At 41.7% G+C, this 18,343-nt stretch overlaps 2 protein-coding genes across 10 annotated transcripts in view; one reads left to right on the top strand and one right to left on the bottom strand.

Annotated features, from left to right (window-relative positions):
* Positions 1 to 367: 367 nt before the first annotated feature.
* Positions 368 to 5,162, bottom strand: LOC308287518 (inhibin beta B chain). The gene is made up of 2 exons (XM_080728726.1): positions 4,593 to 5,162; positions 368 to 3,666 (listed from the first exon to the last, which is right to left on the bottom strand). The coding sequence occupies exons 1-2, from the start codon at positions 5,014 to 5,016 to the stop codon at positions 2,882 to 2,884; spliced, it is 1,209 nt and encodes a 402-aa protein (XP_080584852.1). The 5' UTR covers positions 5,017 to 5,162; the 3' UTR covers positions 368 to 2,881.
* A 4,729-nt stretch (positions 5,163 to 9,891) lies between these two features.
* The window catches only part of r3hdm2 (R3H domain containing 2), a 99,775-nt gene continuing 91,323 nt past the window's right edge, over positions 9,892 to 18,343 (top strand). For all 9 annotated transcript variants that reach the window (XM_080729126.1, XM_080729128.1, XM_080729125.1 and 6 more), the window contains exon 1: positions 9,892 to 10,347. The gene's annotated coding sequence lies outside the window, so the exon portion shown is untranslated. The remainder of the gene's footprint in view (positions 10,348 to 18,343) is intronic.

The following is an 18,343-nucleotide window of genomic DNA, read 5'->3' as shown; positions in this document are numbered from 1 at the left end:
CACACACACACACACACACACACACACACACACACACACACAGCCTCCACCGCTCAGTTCACACGAGTGTGTGTGTGTGCGTGTCTGTAGCCTGCAGTAACCTTTTCTGACCACACATGTTAAGGGAGGGGCGCTGTTGTTCAGACTCACATTCACACACACACACACACACACACACACACGCGCGCGCGCGCGCGCGCACGCACGCACACGCACACACACACAGCCTCCACCGCTCAGTTCACACGAGTGTGATTTTTGACTATGCAAGTAAAATGGGAACATTAAGGAGAGTTGCTCATGTTGATTCATAAAAACCCTGTGGGGGAAAGTTGCATGGAAATAAATACATCTGGTGTTTATACAGTGTGAATTAAAAATGTTTATTTATTTAAAATATATGATCACTGAAATCATGTAATTTCATTTCACAATTTAACAAAATATTTACATTTTGTATTGGTATTACAAAGTATTTCTTATGGATAAAATATATCACAATATAAAAATATAGATTACAGAATGACTGTTTAAAAGTGATAAAGAATTGAGTTGCTGGCACCTTTACAGTATACAGAAATCCCTGCTGCATTTCCGCTGTGCCTAAATATTTATGATAAAACATGCTTAAACAAAAATAGATAGCTTAAGAAAAAGTTTTTTGCTTTAGCATTGTTTTCTGTTATGCCTGCTAGTACAAGTATAGTGATCTCCTCAAACACAGTAGCGTGATAAAGTGCTTAGTAAGCTATATTTGGAATGGCACCTCAGTGTCACATGGAAGCCTGGGACAGGAAGTGCTTGCATAATAATACAAATAAACAATAAACACGAGCAATAATTTGATGTCCGCAGGATTGAACCATCAGGTGCCATAACACAGGCAGCTTTCTGAGGCAAATGTGTTTGGCCATCTTCATTGCCTCACAATGTTGCCTGTGTAATCATGGCCCATATGACCTGTGATTCTAAGAGGCAACACAGTACAGAAAAAAACATTACAGTAGTTTTGGGCCTTAAGCCGCACAGTAAAGTAAGAATAAATTCCACACAAAAGACAACATCAATAAAGAGAAGAAGACCATAAACTTCTACACTGCTACGTTTAAGGCTAATTTATCCTTTGGCAAAAAAAAAAAGAAAAAAAAAGATGCTTGACAAGAATGCTGTACTTTATTGTAACTTAAATTTGGCTAATTGGCTTTAAAGTCAACTTGGTTGAAAAATCTGACAAAATGTTATGATGTTTACATCATTATGATGTCACTTTTGAAAGGAAGACTTTTGACTTCCCATCATCCAGAAAAACCTTAGACCTTGGGAAACCAGGATGCCAACGTGCACACAGCGCTTGCCTGTGACCCACCCTGCCTGGTAGACCTTCACATTACCTGACACTGAAGCAATAGCTAAATGTTTGCTCATGCTACTGAAATATGACCTTGAGTTCACTTACCGAACTGATTAACTGAGTAAATCCAGTGCAGATGACAGCACGACTGATATATCGGTTCGGCCGGTATATTTTAATTTTTTGACGAATGTTCTCAAATAGAAAATGCTATAAATCTCACGTTTTCAAATTGATTGATTTCAAGGCTTAGCAGAACCTCTTTTTTAACAAAGGACCCAGAAATATGGCATCAGTCTGATGCTGATCAAACATATTTCAATGCATGGACAACTTACGATTCTACCAAGTCAACCTGTGTCAAGATTTCTCAACACTGTTCAAACTTCCAAAGAATTCCATAGATCGCTGAAATAGCTGATCCATGAGCTCACAATTATGTCACATGTCACATCAGAACATGTTATGAGCTTGTAGATCAGTTTGTTAATCATTTAAATTACTGTATTGCTTCAAAATCTCATTAGATTCATTACCAAATTGTATATATAATACAACGTATTTCCAATGATGTTTGTAAAGTGAATAAAGGTTTATGAACACATTTTACAAAAAAAGAAAAGAAAAAGTACTGCATTAGTCATTAATGAGTACAGGGCAAAAGGCGAAATCTAAAAATAAATACAGACTTAGCTCTGTTCGGACTTTAGAATCAATTTCAACAAAATGACTGAATACCAAATGTTCATAGTAGCTCATTCGCAGAACACTGTGGCAGGCACAATTTAACTTTAGTAATCTCACTTATATCAATCTCAATCTCAGACCTTACTTTGAACCTGCAGCAAGTTAAGCTACATTGTGCAGTAGCTGATGCATACATACTTTTCACAAGGCCAGTTGGAAACAAGGAGTTGGAAAGTTGGGCTTATATATATATATTAGTGGCAACAATACATCTAAAATCTATTCCTGCCTGGATCCAAAATATATATTAAATACTTTTTGAGTAATATTTGTGTATTTTGAAACATGGAATGTTTTTGTGAAGTATGGGGGAGACAATTCAGAACTGAAGTGCAAATTGATGACACACAACATGATCTAAATGTCTTACAGTAACACAGAGAGGAATCTAGCAGGTTCCTAATAAAGTCAACAAGATGAGACTTGTCATCAAACTACTGTATGCCTTCTCTCTTTGGTAATACCCTGGAAGGGATTTCTTTACATTTTCCTCCAGTATATTCAAGCTCGTAATCCCAATTTGAAACTGTATGTCCCTCGAGACATGTACAGTATAATTATGTAATAAGGAATTTGTGGGCATGTGCATGCCTCTACATTATTAAAAGGGGTGTATTTTTGTTGCTGTCATGCTAACACAAAGGTGTTAATGCAAGAACAGAACACACCCTTTGAAAGAGTGCATAATTATGTTCTCATGTTGTGCCCCTCCTAATGATCTTTTTGAATGTGCACCAAGTGAATTCAAATGTACATTTAACTCAACTACTCCATCTCTCTCCTTTATGTGCATCCACAGGAATCCACGATCATGTCTTGGACATCCGTTTTGATAATGCTGTGCTGTGAGTTGAAGTATACCATGGATAGGGGTCTGCGCTCTTTAGGCACACAACATGACGACACTGCCGTGTTAATGCCATTGACTTTGAGCTGGCTGAAGACGGTGGCGTGGAATGAGGAGGCTATGCCTGGGGAGCCTGACAGATGCTGGGGACACTGGCCCATGCAGTAGTTCATGTGATAGCCCTCGGGAGCGATGATCCAGTCCTGCCACTGGATGTCCTTGAACTTGATGTAGAAGTCCTTCTTGCAGCACACGGTCACATCCTCGCCGCAGCGCAGCGACCGCTTCCTCAGCGAGTGTCTGTGGGGGTCGTTGCGCTGACGCACCTGCGCCACCAGGAAGGGCTGGTGGGAGGTGTCGGCGGGACCACCCAGGGAACAGAGGTTCTTCCCGTCCTCATAACAGCTCACCTCCAGGTGCAGCCGAGGCTGGCCGCCGTCCAGGAAGGCCTGCAGGGTACGAGTGACGGGGAACGTGTGCCAGTTGCTCTCCTGCACCTCCAGCATCTTCTCTATCACCAGAGTGCGGTTAGAGCCCGAGGAGGAAGTGCCGTCTCCGGACAGGAAGACCTGAGCGAGGAGGCGCGAGTCCCGGTGAGCGTCCTGGGAAGAGCGGGCGTAGATCCACAGAGAGGACTGCAGGACCTGGATGCTCTGACTGCGCTCCTGCAGGAACTGGAAGGTAAGGCCGAGGCTGTGTCCATCACTCCCCACTGGTTCATCTACAGCAGGGACAAGGGAGGTTGCAAGATTATGGATTTTGGATTATGTGAGATTATGTGAACTGTTTCAAGACATGAAACATTTGGTTACTCCAGTTGCATATATGAGTGGTCTTTCAATTGATAAAACTGACATTGTCAATTACACAACAATTGACGGGACCGTACCTATGTTCCCCAGGTTCTATGTTCCCCACTTACCCCCATAAAAAAGGTTCTATGTTCCCCCCTTACCCAAAAAAGGTCCTATGTTCCCCAGGTTCTGTGTTCTCCACCTACCCCCACAAAAAAGGTTCTATGTTCCCCGCTAATCCAAAAATGCAGGAAACATTCATTTCTAATTGTTAATACAACTCTAAATACACACAACAGAACATAATGGGGAGAAATTGGGACCGGGGGCACTATAGGGACATATGGGCAACTGGATGTTCTTAGTGCCCAGATGTCTCACCATTTTCTGCATTTGAGTTGGGAACATATACATTTTTTGGGGTGGGGAACATGAATCCTTTTTTTGGTTGAGTGGAGAACATAGAACCTTTTTGGGGGGAGGTTGGGTGGGAACATGATAGAACCTGTGTGGAATATATAGAACCTTTTTTGGGAGGAAGTGGGGAACATAGAACCTGGGGAACATAGAACCTGGGGAACATAGCCTATGTTCCCCAGGTTCTATGTTCCCCAGGTTCTATGTTCCCCACTTCCGACCTCCAGACTACATTCCCTATTAGGGAATGTAGTCTGGAGGTCGAAATGTAAACAACTTCACAAGTTGCAGTAGACTACTAAAAACACATAGGTCTACTTCAGCTGTTTCTCTTTAATTTAATAGTGAAATCCGTAATATCTCACGCACACGCACGCGTCTCTATAATTTAAACCTGACGTCAGTAAAACAAAAAGTCAAAATGTATCAAACTTACCCAAATCTGCAAAGCTCACAATCTCATATCCTTGGTCTTTGGCGGGTAGATTGTTATCCAGTTCCAAAGTGCCATCTTGCCTCACGCGCCCCGAGTGCAGTTTACGCAGCGCAGAGAGGAGCGCCACCCGAGGTACGGTCTGAGTGATGTTCGGTCTCTCCCTCAGGTGCAGCTTGTCCAGGATCTGTTGCTTTGCGACTTCTATCATCAGCCTCTCCTCGGCGTCCTTCTCCATCGCCGGCAAGCCACAGGACGCGCAGCCCGGTGGCGGTGTGTCGCCAGCAGCAGTGCTTGCAGCCCCGAACAAAGATGCCAACAGCAGAACAACTGAAAACGCGCAGGGTGATGATGACATGCTGGGTTCCCAAGTTAAAGAAATTAAGCGCATCTTATAGGACGGCACAAATAAAAGACTCCAAAACATGTTCAGTCTCCCTGAGTTGTTCTGTTGAGTTCACAAGTTCTCCCAAATGTTCTGGGCAGCTGCAGATGATCCACTCCCCGCTAATGCAGGTGGAAAAGGGCGTTAACTTGAAGACAGGAGTTGAGAGAGAAAGTATGTTCTACAGCTCCAGCTACCGTAGATATCTAGGGTTAATCCACCAAAACTTGTGACACGTTGTTGGGACGCACCAATGAGCGCATCTGCCTTGGAGGACATTTTCGTGCCAGAAAATCTCGCTCCCTCCCCTTTACGCACAAGCACGAGCAGCGCTTACATGATGCAAAACAAGAGAAAGTAGGCTAATCATGTCAGTGGCACAAATTAGACTCAAAATAGCCTACTCTAGTACTCCATCGAGGTATTTGTAGGCTATTTTACTTGAGTATTTCCAATATTACTTCTACTACACAGTCTCCACTACATCTCGGATCCAAATGTTGCAGGCTACTTTTACTCTACTGCATTTATTTGAAACTGTAGTTACTAGTTAGCCAACTTTACTTATGATTATATTATTACAAAACATATAGACCTAGGCTAGGCTACAATAACCATTTCAGCCGTATATATAGCACACATTTCGGCCATTTGAAAATAACCGACAATGCATCACAATGATGACGCATTGTGAGCTTGTAGATTTTCAAAAGATTTTTACACATTTTAAAATGTGTTAAATGGGATGGGATATTCTGCATAATGGGTAGGTCTACTTTCCACTTATAGCCTATTATGTAGACAACACTTTGACACAAATAGCCTACTTTTGTAGGCCTACTTTTACGCAAGTACATTTTGTGTTCCGGGCTTTTAATTGTACCGAGTATTTCTACATTGCAGTACTTTTACTTAAGTACAAAATGCGAGTATAGCTACTTTTCCCACCACTGCCAGTGCCAACAACTTATCTCATGGCATCAACACAGTGCCCCTTGTCCTCGTTTAGTCATACCGACCCCATGTCCACCAATACAGATCAAAGCTCAGGATGAGAGATGAACTTTAACCTAGATAGATCAATCTCCATGCCATCATGCCATGCCTATCCCTGCAATTAGTTTTACTTGTGAATTTACTGAACATGCTCGGGGGCGGGGAGCAGCTTGTACGGTTTGAAGAGGCTTAAACACGTCCTGTCATGTTGCACGGTTCACCGACGAACAAACTGATGACTGTTGCGCGCGCGCGCGTGAGAGATATAGTAAGAGTTATCTAGGCCTATAGATAATAAGGCTATATATGGGCTATAGAAAAACGAAAGTAAAGGTGAAAGAATAGGTCTATAGCTATAGGGTTTATATATAGGCCTATATATATAAATATATATATAGATAGATAGATAGATAGATAGATAGATAGACAGACAGACAGACAGACAGACAGACAGACAGACAGACAGACAGACAGATAGATAGACTTTTGCGCATGCAAAATATTGCTTCTAGCCTATTTATTTCAAAAAGCTTGTACCTAGCTTATAATAACAACTGCATATTATGTTCCCCTTTTTCAACTGTTTTTATTATATTTTGAGTTTTTGACACTTGCTTTGGCAATGTAAACATATGTTTTCTCATGCCAATAAAGCACCTTTGAATTGAAATTGTTAGTACTTGGCTGCCGCCATGTGGAGATTTTGAAGAACTACAGAAATTCAGTCAATTAAGATTTAATTGACTGTCAAAGTAAATACATGGAAATATGTAGCATTTTGAAATCCATTTAAAAAAGAGGGTAAAAAAAATAATATCTCCATCTCCAAATAATCTCCATTGGATAGTTCAGAGCCTAGCCTACTGCATCAATACTAAATATCCTAAACCTAAAGGGAAATTCTGAGCAACTTCGATAGTATAGGACATTGAAAGGAGATCAGATGCTACAAGGTTTGTATTAAATTGGTGATAATTTGTTGGTTTGGTCCTAGGCTAGTTTGTTGTCAGAAAGAATAGAATAAGTAGTTAGGCGGCAGGCCTATACGTATCAGCTGGTTGTGTTTTAGATCCCATAGCTCGGATGAAGAGTCGGTGGTGTGCTATGGTGGTGTGATTGTTGGTGGTGTAGTAGGCCTACCTTTTGAAAGATCTCACCGAAAAGACGCATGGGGTAAACAAACACCGACTGTCACTGCACCCTACATTTTGTATCTCTTTTTTTCTTTATAGTTTATTATTTATCAAGGACCGCACCGTTACCTTTCAAATCAACATCCGTGGACACTTGGCAGGAGGCGCCAATTAACAGTATACACACACGTCATAGGCTATTGTATTCATTGGTGTGTCATTCATTCACATGATCAAATCGTTGTTTTATTATTGCTTGCGCCAGCAGAGCGCTTTCGTCTGTTTCCGGCTGACAGTAGCCTACAAAGGCAGGGCCTTGAGAGAGCAACAAGTGGACCTGATATAAATAACTATAGTCAAGTCGCTTGTGTAATTTCGTTCAAATTTTCGGGGGATTATGAAAACTATATATTTTTGGAAACTTCAGAGTAATCAGAAAATCCATGATTCCATTTGAGAAATCCCTAGGGGAATTTTTTGACAGCTCCTGAAATTTGGGGCCCATCCACTTATACTATACACTATACACTATACACGAAGGAAAAAAATACCCACAAAAAAATCTGCCTTTAAGTAGCATGTGAGGGGTCAAATTAAGGTTTTTTAATTATTCTGAATCCATTGCAAGCATTTGTTTTGCATGAAAAACATTCCTTGGGTTAAAAAAGACCCCACAAGACTGTGAAAAGTGATGACTCAACACTAAACCATAGTTTTGTTGGGGCTTTTCTTAGCCAAATTAATATTTAAAACAAATGCTTGCAATGGATTCAGAATCATGAAAAACCCCTATTTAGACCCCTCACATGCTACTTAAAGAAGAATTCTTGGGGGTATTTTTTTCCTATAGTATAGATGGGCCCCAACTTAGCAGCCATCAAAATCCCCCTAGGGATTTTGCCAATGGAATCACGGATTTTCTGATTTGTTATACTCTGAAGTTTCCAAAAATGTATAGTTTTACAAATCCCCGAAAATTTGAACGAACCTTCATGTTTGGACATATTGAACTGGACTAGTAAGACGCCCTAAGGGCGAGCCGAGAAGCGAGGTCGCGCATAATTTCACAGACCTGATTGGTTGTTTAAGTTGGACAAAATGTGGCCATTTCTGGTCCACGTTTCTGGTCCACGTTACACTGATAAGAACTAGATGCGCGCGCAGGTCATTACCAAAATTAGCCAATGAAACCAGCGCTCCCCAAAACAACAGGTTTGGGGATTGTTGGGAATTGATTACATGATACAGTCACTTGTGCATTTAGTCTCAATGTTTGTAAACAAGAAACGGGTCTATATATCATAGATGTCTGACGTCATAGACTACATGAGATTTACACAATATGTCCATATATGGGCATTCCCTTAATATTGATGACATCAGGGATCTCCATATATGGGCATAAAAGGGCAGAATAAATTTAAAGTGTGACTCACGTCGCGGCAATTGGGACAGAATTAATTAAAGTGACGTGGCCATATATGGAGATGACTGACATCTGACATCATGGATGTCTGAGGTCTGACGTAATGTGGTCTATATGACGTCAGACATCTATGATGTCAGACGTCAATTTGCAAGTGTCTTGGCCATATATGGAGCAGACAGTGTAACAGAAAAACAGACAGACATGAGCTGCAAGTTTTCATTCTAAATAGCGACATATGGTCTGTTAGGATATAAATTATGATACATAATTGTATGGTTTGTGTACGAGGCTCATATGACCATATAAGGATATATTATGAACTGAACTTACAGTATAGGAGACCATATTTTGGTCGGATACTGTAAGCTCAGGCTAATAGATTACAGGTCATAGTAACTTTGGTTGCCATGATATAATCATGTTTTGGTTTATACTGTATGTCACTAGTGGAAAGTTACCAACACTACGTGTCACTGTCTTCCTTGTTATGATCTGGGAACGAATCAATGAGTCCCACGACTTATACTGTTATAACTGTACTCTTAATATACATGTTAACTTCCATCTTGGAAGAGAGAGAGATTTAGAAAGCTACCACTATGGTATGCTCACTGTATTGTCTCCTTGTCTGACTCTCTTCAAATACAGCAATGTATGGACTGTCCTTTGGCTCGTCTCTCTTATTTTGGTTATGGATTTTATCCATATTCCATATTTATTTAACTTAATTAATTATTTAACATGGTCGCAACAAGGCGCTTGGCACCTCGACAGAGTGCCAACTTGCCCACCCAGCACCCACCTACAGACAGCACCGATCACAGCACTTGCACGCTCTGCTGGCGCTCAACAAGTAGGCCATATATGGCCACGAGTGCATTAGATGCAAGTTGGCACCTCAAAAGAGTGAAGTCTAGTTTACTTGCTGATTTCGATGCGTGTCAATTAAGCTTGCCAATCATGTTTGTGAATGAACGACGCATTGCGTTGGTTGCCTGACAACCGTGGAAACACTCGGGTCGGCTGTGTGTCCGCCCCCGGGCTATGGGAACTAGTTCTGTGGACCCTGTCAAGTGCGCCGCTGAAAAAGTGACGCTGACAGAACAGAAGCCGGAGTCGAAAGGGGAATAGCGTTTTTTTTTCCTTCTTTTATTTGGACCTCTTATTATTTGTCAGTTTTTGGATACATGGCTATTATGAAATAGCTGATAGCAAGAACAGCGTGCCGTGACTAGTGTTCTGTTCCAAAGGTTCACGTTCACGTCCCTCCCCTTTCTCTCTCTCTCTCTCTCTCACACACACTCTCTGTCTCTCTCTCTCTCTCACGGCGATGTTTTGACAGTCGGGGTCGCAGTGAACCAAGCTAACACCATTCTATTAGCATTGGTAAGTCTATAGTTAGCTGGCTAACTGTAGCGGCTAACGTTAGCACCTCGCACTCTTCTAACACCTGTCAGTCAGTCAGTCAGTGTTTCTTCTTGCTGCTCCTTGCTCAGTTTCTCGGCTACAGCTTTATTTAATGTTGCTGCAAGTTGCACACAGAACAAGAAGAAAAGGCTTTATATAGCTAGCAGGCTAACAGTTGAGAAGCAGCAAGGTAGGTGGCTAATTATAATCGTTGGGAGGAAGCAGGCTAATGCCGTGGGCTAAGCTATTGTTAGCGTGTGGCTTTGGCTAAAGGTTCCAAGTCAACTACATAGCTTGACCCCCCGCACCACCACCACCACCACCACCTGTGTTGCTCCACAGACAGACTCAACTTGGGGAGAATTCTTCAGGAGAGGACGCGCCGGTTGCAGGGAAGGGAGCAGAACGGTGAGCAGCTTAAATCTCGAACTTGACTTGTTGAAATATATATTGGAAATAGTCTGTTTAGTCAGAGACACTACTGGTATTTCCATTAACCATGACCTGTAGCACGACGATGCCAAGTTAACGTTACATCTACCTATAACTAACGGCACTTTGTTGTTGTGGGAATGAATGAGCAACTAAACCTAGCCCTGAAACATGACTGTCTTATATGAGTTTATGACACGACCGTCATGTTTCAGCCAGGGCTAAACTAAACCATGGTATATCCAGTTATCGTGCCCTCACTGCCCTGGCTGCACTGTACAGAGCCCACGTTATCAAGTGAAAGCAAGGTGTTGCTGCCACATGAGTGTGTGTGTGCGCGCGCGCTGTGTGTGTATGTGTGTGTGTGTGTGTGTATGTGTGTGTGTGTGTGTGTGTGTGTGTGTGTGTGTGTGTGTGTGTGAGAGGGAGGGAGAGAGAGAGAGAGAGCGTTCATTACCTGAACAGACTGGCTAGTGTTAATGATAGGAATAGGATCATAATGAATAGACTGGTTAGTAAGTGTTAATGAATGATATGATCATAATGAATAGCTGGTTAGTAAGTGTTAATGATAGGATCATAATGAATAGTGTTAATGATAGGATCATAATGCATCACGAAAGTGCACCTATGACTGACTGTCTGATTCGTTCAGGGCTGTCAGATATTGTATGTAAGTTAGTGAGTGTGTCCAATGTTGAGCCTCCAGATCCACCCACCATTCAAGAAATAACCAGTGTAACAATTTAAATGATTCAGTTGTTGAAAATTGGCCAGGAGTATTTGACTTGCTTGTTTTCAAATGGAAGTTTTCAACAGGGTTGAATTGATGAATTCTTTCTCCTGCTATGCCACAAAATGCCAGCCCTACCGACGGTCATAAAGGAGTGTAAATCCGTACTTTAAAATCACTTACAGGTGGCTGCAACTCAAAACTGGTACAAAGATAAAGCTTTGCCGTGCTTTTCCTACGCAAACCTCTAATAATCAATCAATCAAAACAATATATCATATAAAAAAAAAAGAAAATCTGACCTGGCTTTCTGCACCTGTGCTACAGGTGTCCAGAGTAAGAGTGTGTAGGCCACTGTTTGGTGGAAAGTTAAGGGAAACAAATAGATTGGACATGTACTGTATGCTGCTGCTGTTGTTGCACAAGGTAGGTTCACAGTGCAGGCTGTCCGAGTGATTCAGACATCTACTTATGGTAAACGGCATGTGTAACTGGAAACATAAATACTGTAGAATTTGATGCAGGCCTGGATGTGTAATGATTGTAAGCTCCAGGGGCATAGGAGCTTGTTACCACATTCAAATTGTATGATGTCCAATAGTCTTGTCTCAAATTTCAGCTTTCTTTTGTTGGATATTCCTTAACAATTTTACATGAATGAACTGGAGACTGGAGTTAGTGACCAACGTACAGTGAGTGTTACTATCACAAAGTGAGTCTCTGGTTTGTTTATTTTGTGATAATGTGGTGTTGTTGTCACCAAAGCTCTTTGTAGTGCACTAAAGTGCATCTATATGTAAAGAATGCTTGACAAGATCATAGGTGAACCTATTCTTTTTGCTAGAATATCATATATGCATGGGGAAGAAAGCCATTTAGGTATCCACTCTGGGATCTGAGGAGGCGAATCATTGAATCAACAGTCTGCTTGTTGCTAGGGCCAGCACTGAGAAAAATGGAGGATCCTTCTTTCTGCCTCATGATCTGCACCTTGCATATATGATATAGTACGTGCCTCGCAGGATGCAGGCTCACAACAGAGAAAATCTTTTATCATTGGTGGATGAAGTGATAGCCTAGTGGGCTTTACTTTCTTTGAATTAATTACAATTCTACATTCCTTATATCATGATTGTTAAAGTGGTTTTAACTGTTATCACAGTTGGCCTTAATTTTTGTTATTTTGTTGCTGCTGCTGCTAGGTTGTATGATCAGCAGTAGCAGCATAGAGGCTTTTTCTAGAGAGATTTGAAGAGCTATTTATAGATCTCTGCCAGAGCACTGAGCATGGTGCTGTTGCTGCTGCTTCCCCTCGCTCTCACTTCTCTTCATCACTCCTCCTGTTTCTCCCTTTCTCTCTTCCATTGCTATTTTGTCCCTTCCTGTTCTCTAGCTCTCTGTCTTTATCGTAATTCTTCACCATCTTGTTATCTCTCTCTCTCTCTCTCTCTCTCTCTCTCTCTCTCTCTCTCTCTCTCTCTCTCTCTCTCTCTCTGTATTTATTTCCCTTACTCTCTCGCCCTCACCCCATCCTCTGTTTCATCTCCATCCTCCATTGCTTGCCTGATGTAAATTATTGATTGGATCAGAAGGGAGGCGACTGGTTGTGTGGATGTGAGTCTGGCCTCAGAATGGGCAAGACAAGTTTATTTGTTTAGACATTTCAGCAAGGGAATCTTATGTGCTTTACACAATATTAGACACAAACATGCAAAAGAAACTCATTATTATAATAGGCCTTTTGGATTACAATACAAGTCGAGCATGGCTAGTGCTACTTGACTGAAGGTTGATTTGCATGCCAGTGTCGTGCACCAAAATACTGATCTACAGGCTCACAGTGAGCTTATAGATCTGCTTTGTTCTTCAGTTTGACACCTGTGCGCAACCAAGCATACAGTCACTCGGGCACGACACTGAACGAACAGAGAAAGGGAAAATGCTCACTTATTTGAGTGAATCGGTGTGGAATTTTGTTAAATAAAAACAATTCAGCATAGGAAATTGTTTATATTTCAGTCACAAGATCAATAAATCCATTTTAACTATTTAATTCTAAATAGACCCCACGTAAAAATGTAGAACCCCCCGTCCAGATCAAGTTTTTGCTCATGTCTAAAGTACTGGCACACACTAGTATATTTCTTTCACCATATATTTGGTAATAACTTCACTCTGACTCTGCGTACTGCACTGGGTCTTCAGCACCTCATTAGTTGATTGTGTTAACTGCTCAGTGTTATCCAAGGTGTATTTGGCTGCTGATCCTGCCACAGCTTCCTCCTTGAGTACCTGGCTCCCTCTAGCTACTTTCCCCCTTACACCTTCCCTTCCCTTCCCTTCCCTTGAGAGGAAGTGACTACTGCCTGCCTCAATGCAGAGGAAACTGGGGGCGTTGGCATACAGTATGTATGTAGTGTACCCTCCTTACGTCCCGTGGTCAACCTGAGATGAACCAGTCCCACCTGCGGGATATCGTCTCTCCTGTGGGATATTTGTTGCGCTCCCGTAAGCACAGGTTCCCAAATGATTTTGGGTGGTTCCCCTAACGATTTGCTTAATGTGCAACATTGTTTTCTCACTTGACAGTAAACAAACCATCATACAGTATAAGTGTAGCGTAGCCTAATAGTATACACATTGTATCAGCACATTTCTAAAGTGACGATTTAATACCTCTTAAATGACAAGAATAAAGATTACTGCATCAAAAGTAATCAACAAATCATTTGCAGTTTCTATAAAGGGTTAAAGAAAGAATGGAGAAAGAAGATATTATGAAAACAAGTCAGATAATGTCAAATGCACTAGTGCTGGAGCCCAAATACAAATTTTGTTTATTTTCCTTCTTTATTGAAATGAATGATCTTGCTACAGTATGTCAATGTAAACTTCAGGTGGTTGCCATGGTCGCTGCTGTCAGCCGTCAATCACAGTTGGTTGCCATGGGAACTGATTTATACCTGGCAGTGATTGCAGCCAGGTAGGGTGCAATGAGTAGGAGCACAAACAGTTGTCGACCGTGATATGGTGTCTATGTGCTGTGCAGGTCAGCAATTCGATGTTTTGTTAAAAGGAGTTTTTTGTATATTATTTTTATGTCAAAAGGATTGGCATATCCAAATATATCTCAGAGCTCTGGACATTGAGTTAATATTGACACGCGCATCAAACCTATGTTTTATGCTTGTTGCACTCGCAGTTGGGCTTATTGGTAAAATATCCTACAACTAGCAATGTCAAATATGTACATAAGGTGCATGGTTAAAAATACTTAACCACTTAAACCCTCTATACTTAGTAGTCGTAAATAAGCTATGTTCACACTGACACCCCAAATCAGATTTTTGGCCTATCCATGTTGGAATGAGCTTTTAACAAAATTTGAAAAAGTTCGCAATAAAATGACAATGAAAATAAGGCAATTATAAGATATAGAACATTCTCTTGTGCATTTCGTCTTGTGCAGGTTAGACATCACTTGCAGCAGATATCAAACATGTCAGTGTATACTGTACATAAGTGACGGGAGCTAGCGTTACGGGAGCTGCTACTACTGTACACACCTGCGCCACCCCTCATCTGCTCAGACAGGCTCAGCCGCGGAAAGAACAAATGCTCGTTGGTAACATGTCATTAGGTCGAACACCCTTTGGATCGACCACCAAACTCTAACCCAAAGCCTAATCCTAACCTCAGTAAAACTATGCCTAACCCTAAACCTAACCTCAGTAACCGTGACGCGGGTGATTATCTAACCTGCCGGCGCTTGCGGGTGATTATCTAACCTGCCGACGCTGTTCGACCTAACGGGAATTCAACCTATGGGGCAGTCCCATACTCGTTATGACGTGGAGGATAAAAGAACGAGCGTTCGTTCGGCGGTAAGAGAGTTAATGCATTGGTGTCACTTGTGGCTGGGGTGATGAGTGTCCGACTGTCCGTGATGATCCTCTCAGCCGTGGCTGTATACTGCTTCTCCTACATTCCCTGGAGGGGAAAAGCCCACCTCCATGGACGTATTGATATATTCCATATATAGTACCATATGGCTGTGATAAATAGACAGTGAGTGACATGTATTGATGCTGGTTTAGTCCTTTTAGTTCCTTTGAAATTTCTCAACAAGATTGCTGATGCATTTGGAGCAAAGGTTCTTGATGACGTCAACAACAAAAGATTCCCTCAATTGATTTACATTAAAGGAAGGAAGTAACAAAGCTCTTTCGGCTTTAAAAACTTGGTGAATTCGCTAAACCAGACAGTCTCATTGTTATCTTTTTTCTTTTATTTTTTATTCTTTAGACTCACTCATTTTGTTACTATGGGAGGCAGTTGCTAAAGTTCACACAAATACTTTTAGGGTAATATTTACTTGTAAGACGCCTCAGGGCGACATGCAACCTCACTCTAAAGGGCCAGTGATATATATCGATGACATCAGGGAACTTCATATGGGCAAAAAAGAGATTCTGGAGAATACCCATATATGGACTTTTACATAGGTGATGCTCGCCAAAAACAGACGATCCACAAGCATCACGGCACATGGTGAACCTGTAGGTCAGGGGTATTCAACTAGATTAGGCAGGGGGCCACCGTTGTAAAATGACTTGAAGTCGATGGCCACAGGACCCTGTTCATGGTTAACTGTATGGCTGTTTCATGTGTACCATAGGGCACAACAATGGTCATGTTATGTCCATCATGGTAACTTATCTGGGCCGGGTGCTTCATACTGCATTTAACCCTTTTGATTTTTGACAGGATCATAGTGTGCACAAGCTTTGAGAAAATTGGAAGTAGAAATGTCAGTGCATCTTTGTGAGAAGAGTGGTAGAGTTAGGCTGACAAGGTGAAAGTGTTTACATGTTCGTTGAGTTTTTTTTTAATGTATTTTAAATGTTTTTGAGCACCCGGCTGATAAGAACACAAGCTCTTTGATGTGTTTCAAGAACCATCAGTTTAGATAGAATGACCCATAAAAATGGATCAGCCCAGGATGTTATTGATGACGAATGAAACATCCTCTGTAACATCTACAAGTGGATGAAGAATGACAAAATCCACTAAAAAGCTAAAGGATGCATTATAGTGTGGTATGCTATGTCCAAAATACAGCTCCTGTAGGATTTTTGTGCCAAAATTGATTTTTCTGCAGATTTTGGTTCTATAGGGTCCAAACTATCAGAAAATGACGGGGGTCAAATTTTCCGACCCCTCCCTCATTTCCTGGGGGCGGGTCACTTCAGTTTTGGCCCTATTCGGCTATGTATTCCCAATTTCCCATAGTATTTTTTGCTAAAATTGATTTGTTTGCTGTTTTGGCTTCTATAGGGACCAAACTATCAGAAAATTACGGGGGTCACATTTTCAGACCCCTCCCTCATTTCCTGGGGGCGGGTCACTTCAGTTTTGGCCCTATTCGGCTATGTATTCCCAATTTCCCATAGTATTTTTTGCAAAAATTGATTTGTTTGCTGTTTTGGCTTCTATAGGGACCAAACTATCAGAAAATTACGGGGGTCACATTTTCAGACCCCTCCCTCATTTCCTGGGGGCGGGTCACAGTTTTGGCCCTATTCAGCTATGCATTCCAATTTCCCATAGGATTTTTTTTTTTGCTAAAATTGTTTTGATTGCTGTTTAGGCTTCTATGGGGACCAAACTATCAGAAAATGACAGGGTTCAAATTTTCATACCCCTCCCCCATTTCCTGAGGCGGGGAGGGGGGGGGGTTTCAGTTTTAGCCCTATTCGGCTCTATATTCCCATAGCTTTTTTTTTCTTCTTTTCTGTTTTGGCTTCTTTAGGGACCAAACTGTCAGAAAATGAGGGGGTTCACATTTTGCATGCAATTGAAGATGCCAGGGCAGAGCCCCTGTAGGAAGATCTTCCATGTGTCCCATAGCATGATCTGACGGAGGACGATTATTCTATCAAAGTTCTTATTGTTGATGCCATGGGTTTGCTTCAGAGCATGAAAAAGACAAAAAGCTGTCAGATCTTCAGGATGCATTCAACAAACGCATCATAACGATGATGGCTGGCTATGTTGAGGGTCAAGTTGTCTTTGATAGGTAATATTAGGTATATGGATCAGTCGAAAAACACGAAGTCTTCATCCAGAGATGAAGCTCACTATGTCCATCAAGGAACTCCTGACTGTGTGATCAACCAAGGAGAAGTTGACATGTGTTAGGCCAGGGACTGCTTGAGTATTTCTCAAGGGACAGTTCTTTCAAGCTCGTTGTCATATATGATACCTTCATCAAGGGACATGATTTTGAGGAGGTGCACACATTGAAGAGGCTGCTGACACCAATCTCCAATTGCCCTGAGCCCTGAGCTTCCACCAATTGAAGAGAATTGGTGGAATTCAGAGAGTGGAGGGTATGTTCCAGTCAGGTGTCTTGCCCTCCCTGCTCCAAAGGCAATACTTGAGCTCATCACATGTAATGTGGGTGCAAAGCAGGTTGCAAGGGACAGTCAGTCTCTGCAAGTGCTATGGCACTGGACTGGAGACTTTGCCAACAGTATAAAGGCCCATTCTCACTGGGCCAGATTAACAGATAAATAAGTATCTTTCTCCATTCAAGTGGATGGTAAGACACAGATAAATATCTGTGACAGATATTTTCTTTTATCTGTATCTTACCATCCACTTGAATGGAGAAAGATATTTTTGTATCTGTTTATCTGGCCCAGTGGGAATGAGCCTTAAGGGAGGACATAGATAACAGTGATCATGAATAGATCCTGTATTTGACTAGAATAATAGGTCAGAAGTATAAATGCTACCCCATCCTCCTCACTTGAACTGTTCCTACCTAAACTATTGAATATCCTCAGAATATACTGTGAAGTTGTGTATAAAGTACTGTAAAGTACTCCCCCCAGGATATGAGGGAGGGGTCTGAAAATTGGAACCCTGTCATTTTGTGATAGTTTGGTCCCTATAGAAGCCAAAACGGCAAAGAAATCAATTTTAGCAAAACACTCCTATGGGAATACATAGGTGAATAGGGCCAAAACTGAAGTGACCCCCTCCCCCCCTAGGAAATGAGGGAGGGGTCTGAAAATGTCTACCCCGTCATTTTCTGATAGTTTGGTCCCTATAGAAGCCAAAACAACAAAAGATAAAATATGTTTTAGCAAAACAATCCTATGGGAGATTGGGAAAACATAGCCGAATAGGGCCAAAACTGAAGTGACCCGCCCCCAGGAAATGAGGGAGGGG

The sequence above is a fragment of the Nannobrachium achirus genome (assembly GCF_963921795.1).
Source record: "Nannobrachium achirus genome assembly, chromosome: 6".
Classification (NCBI taxonomy): domain Eukaryota; kingdom Metazoa; phylum Chordata; class Actinopteri; order Myctophiformes; family Myctophidae; genus Nannobrachium; species Nannobrachium achirus.
The sequence above is the reverse complement of the archived record's forward strand: the minus strand, read 5'-3'. Positions and strand labels throughout refer to the sequence as shown.

Excerpts from the sequence above, each read along its gene's own strand:
- LOC308287518 (XM_080728726.1), bottom strand. The coding sequence starts at position 5,016 with ATGTTTTGGAGTCTTTTATTTGTGCCGTCCTATAAGATGCGCTTAATT. Across the intron at positions 3,667-4,592 it reads TGTGAGCTTTGCAGATTTGG|ATGAACCAGTGGGGAGTGAT; the intron begins GTAAGTTTGATA and ends TCCCTGCTGTAG.